The sequence below is a fragment of the Protomyctophum parallelum genome (genome assembly GCF_964188405.1).
Source record: "Protomyctophum parallelum genome assembly, chromosome: 7".
In the NCBI taxonomy this organism is placed as follows: Eukaryota; Metazoa; Chordata; class Actinopteri; order Myctophiformes; family Myctophidae; genus Protomyctophum; species Protomyctophum parallelum.
The window spans coordinates 51161573-51165179 of record NC_139705.1 but is presented as its reverse complement, the minus strand read 5'-3'; the positions used below and the strand labels follow the sequence as shown (position 1 = coordinate 51165179).

The window sequence follows — 3607 nt, the reverse complement described above, 5'->3', positions numbered from 1 at the left end:
TAGCTTCACATCCGGTTTCGCACATATCCCGCCCTTATAGCTCACGCTGATTGGTTCGAACCACGGAGCGGTTCGGTGTTAGCTGAACTCCCTGAGAGGTCCCAGATGGTTGTGGTGTTGGGGAACATGGTTACCCAATACCGCCCCCATCTGGCAGAGTCAGGTTAGGGTTGATTGTCCTCGGGTGTGAAATGGGCATATATAATGGCGCTTATGTTGGGCTGATGAGGGAGTGGAAGCAGGTGTTTGGCAAAGACTGAGAGATGGAATGTGGGAGTGGTTGTGGTGGAAAGGCCGAGACGGTGACGGTGTGACGGTGTGACGGTGAGACCGTGACGGTGTGACGGTGTGACGGTGTGACGGTGTGACGGTGTGACGGTGTGATGGTGTGACGTTGTGACGGTGTGACGGTGTGACGGTGTGACGGTGTGATGGCCAACGAGTTGGAGTTGATTCCTTACCTGTCATTTGGAGTGGAATTGGTGGTTTGACTTGACAGTGCTGGAGCAATCTGTCTCGTTCTAACCCATTCAGGCCTGACGTCGAAATTTTAAAATAAATGTTTTCTAAATCATGACAATTTTCGGGAAGATTTGAGGCACATTTTAACGATAAAAAAAAAAATAGCAGACCTACAAGCTCATAGCGCGCCACTCGGTGGCGCGCTATGAGCTTGTATGTATCGAGCAGGTTTATGTATCGATCCATTTCTGAGACGGAGAGCAGGTTTATGTATCGATCCATTTCTGAGACGGAGAGCAGGTTTATGTATCGATCCATTTCTGAGACGGAGAGCAGGTTTATGTATCGATCCATTCACGGAGAGCAGGTTTATGTATCGATCCATTTCTGAGACGGAGAGCAGGTTTATGTATCGATCCATTTCTGAGACGGAGAGCAGGTTTATGTATCGATCCATTTCTGAGACGGAGAGCAGGTTTATGTATCGATCCATTTCTGAGACGGAGAGCAGGTTTATGTATCGATCCATTCACGGAGAGCAGGTTTATGTATCGATCCATTTCTGAGACGGAGAGCAGGTTTATGTATCGATCCATTTCTGAGACGGAGAGCAGGTTTATGTATCGATCCATTTCTGAGACGGAGAGCAGGTTTATGTATCGATCCACTCACGGATGCCGGAGGCTAAAAGGGTTTCATCTGCGGATTTGGGTTCTTGGAAACGTTAAGGTTAGGGTTATAGGTTTAGGTGTAGGCTGTCAATCACAGCGACTGGCCAGTCACAGCGCACCATTTACTCAAACCCGCAGATGAAACCATATTCGCATGGCGGAGTGGACTGCCGTAGCCGGGTAGCCTGTTGGGATGATTGATCGCTTGGGATGAAATAAAGAAACTGTTTACGTTTATCTTTTCCCATTTTAGAACAGATTATTTGACCAGCAGGGGCTGAGAAGCTAAACTTTGACGAAAATGACAATTGAACGTCGGTATTGAGTAGGTTCTGAGATTGAAGTGAGACTTTTTGTTTTTTGTAATGTACTGCAACTGTTTGTAATCAAGCGGGCGGCACATAGTTTGTAGCCACTGCTGTTCAGTTAAACTGCTTCCCTCCATAATGACTCAAATTGACACAGACTGCACTGTTTGAATTCAAACCATTTCCCAAAAGATTAGCACTTAATCGTGGGTTTGAGCAGAATACTAATAGGACAACATGATAGATTGAACTCCCGTTTCTATAGCTTAGTGGAAAGGAACGGCTTCCCAGGTTTCACTGGATTTATACAGTATTTTTGCCCAAACAGTTATTTGTTCTGAAATACTAATATAATTTGTGTGTTTTTGAAAGGAATGTTTGCACGCGATACACTGCTCTTCAATTTATTTATTTTAATAAGAACAACAGTTCGCCTCCCCCTGGCTAGCCGGGGCGCCTGATGGAGGGGAAAGGAACTGGTTGGAATAACGTGTTCCTTCCACGCGCTACGTCCAACCAGGGAAACTCCCCCCTGTCAGGTGTAAAGGAGCAACTTTGGACACTCAGGCATGTCCGTTGCTCTCCCCTTGTCCCCCATATATGGGGACTAGGTTGGTGGAGGGTGTGTAGAGCCCAGGATCACATTAGATGATTGACACAGGGGTGGAAAATGGGTTACAAAATCATGGGATAAAAAAAAACAAAAAAACAACAACATTAAGCTCTTGCTTGCTCTTGCGCATGCTTAAAGTGAGTGGCAAAGCAACATGCAAAGTTAGTTTAACATTGTTTAATGTTTAATGCAATCAGATAGGACTTTTTTTGTGTGGATGTCTGGGCTGTCGAGGCCAGAAAGTATTTTTTTTTTGCCACTCAGTAGGCGTTCCTACATAACTCCTGGGTTTGATGATGATGTCACACGCATAGCCTCTATACAAGAGCTTAATCAGAACCATCACTAAATAGCGCCACCCTGATGGCCATTTATAAAAACCCGGTGCGGCCGTTTTTCTTCGGCCTGGTGGGTTGTGTGCGTGCTAAGTAGAGCCTTGCACCGGCCCCAAAATCCGGGCCCTGTCCCGCCCCGGGTGCGTGGAGTTCAGCCCGGCCGGGACCCGGCCCAGCCCGTTACGGTACCGTGGAGTTCAGCCCGGCCGGGACCCGGCCCAGCCCGTTACGGTACCGCAGTTTTACAGCCCGAACCCGGCAAATGAAGCCCGACGCCTTTTCTAACGTGTGCTTAAACTTTTCTCTTTTTCAGACGCAGCGGCGACTGCAGTCACCGTCTGTCTGTCTGTCTGTCTGTCTGTCTGTCTGTCTGTCTGTCTGTCTGTAAGCTGCACTCTGCTCTCGCGCTGAAACAAACAAAACCACTATAATTAAGTCTCAAAAGAACACACAGCATTCTCTGCACTGTGCAAAGCAAAACCAACTGGATGGTTTTGTTGAAGTGGTAATTATCCTGAAGTATTTGTGACTGCTTGTGGAGCTCATCCGGGTCCCCAATCGGCAAAATTCTCCTTTGTGTGTGTGTGTGTGTGTGTGTGTACATACGCGTGTGTGTGTGTGCGTGTGCGTGTGTGTGTGTGTGTGTGTGTGTGTGTGTGTGCGCGACACAGCTGCAGCACATGAGTAATTAGGAGATTGAGGAGTATAGTACGGAGTGAAGGAACAATTAAGGAAGGAGAAATGTTTGATGAAGAGAATGTAAAACACGTTGTTTGATAAAAGTCTGTACTGTGTGTGTGTGTGTGTGTGTGTGTGTGTGTGTGTGTGTGTGTGTGTGTGTGTGTGTGTGTGTGTGTGTGTGTGTGTGTGTGTGTGTGTGTGTGTGTGTGTGTGTGTGTGTGTGTGTGTGTGGGGGGGTGTGTTACACATAGCAGAACAATCTAACAGAGTACTTAGTAGTAGTTCTACATCTGATGTATATTTCCTAGCAACGTAAGAGAGAAAGACTGACGACGGACAGGCAGATGAAAGGTTCCCAAACCCCCCACTGTCCCCCTATATGGTAATAGCTATAGGAACACAGTAGGTGCATGTCCTAACACAGCAAACAAACAACCCCCAACCATTTGTTTGTGGTCACTGGCTATTCTGAGATTCCTGGCCTGCTAAAGTCATGACATGTTTGCCCAGCTGAGAGACAACTTAGAACAGTTATTT

The 3607-nt window shown here is 46.9% G+C and overlaps 1 protein-coding gene across 1 annotated transcript in view; it reads right to left on the bottom strand.

The window, feature by feature from the left end:
- Nucleotides 1-211: 211 nt before the first annotated feature.
- The window catches only part of LOC310862157 (uncharacterized protein), a gene marked incomplete at both ends in the record, with an annotated part of 28476 nt that continues 25080 nt past the window's right edge, over nucleotides 212-3607 (bottom strand). The window contains one exon of the mRNA XM_083769891.1: nucleotides 212-456. Coding sequence (XP_083626017.1) covers nucleotides 212-456 — 245 coding nt within the window. The remainder of the gene's footprint in view (nucleotides 457-3607) is intronic.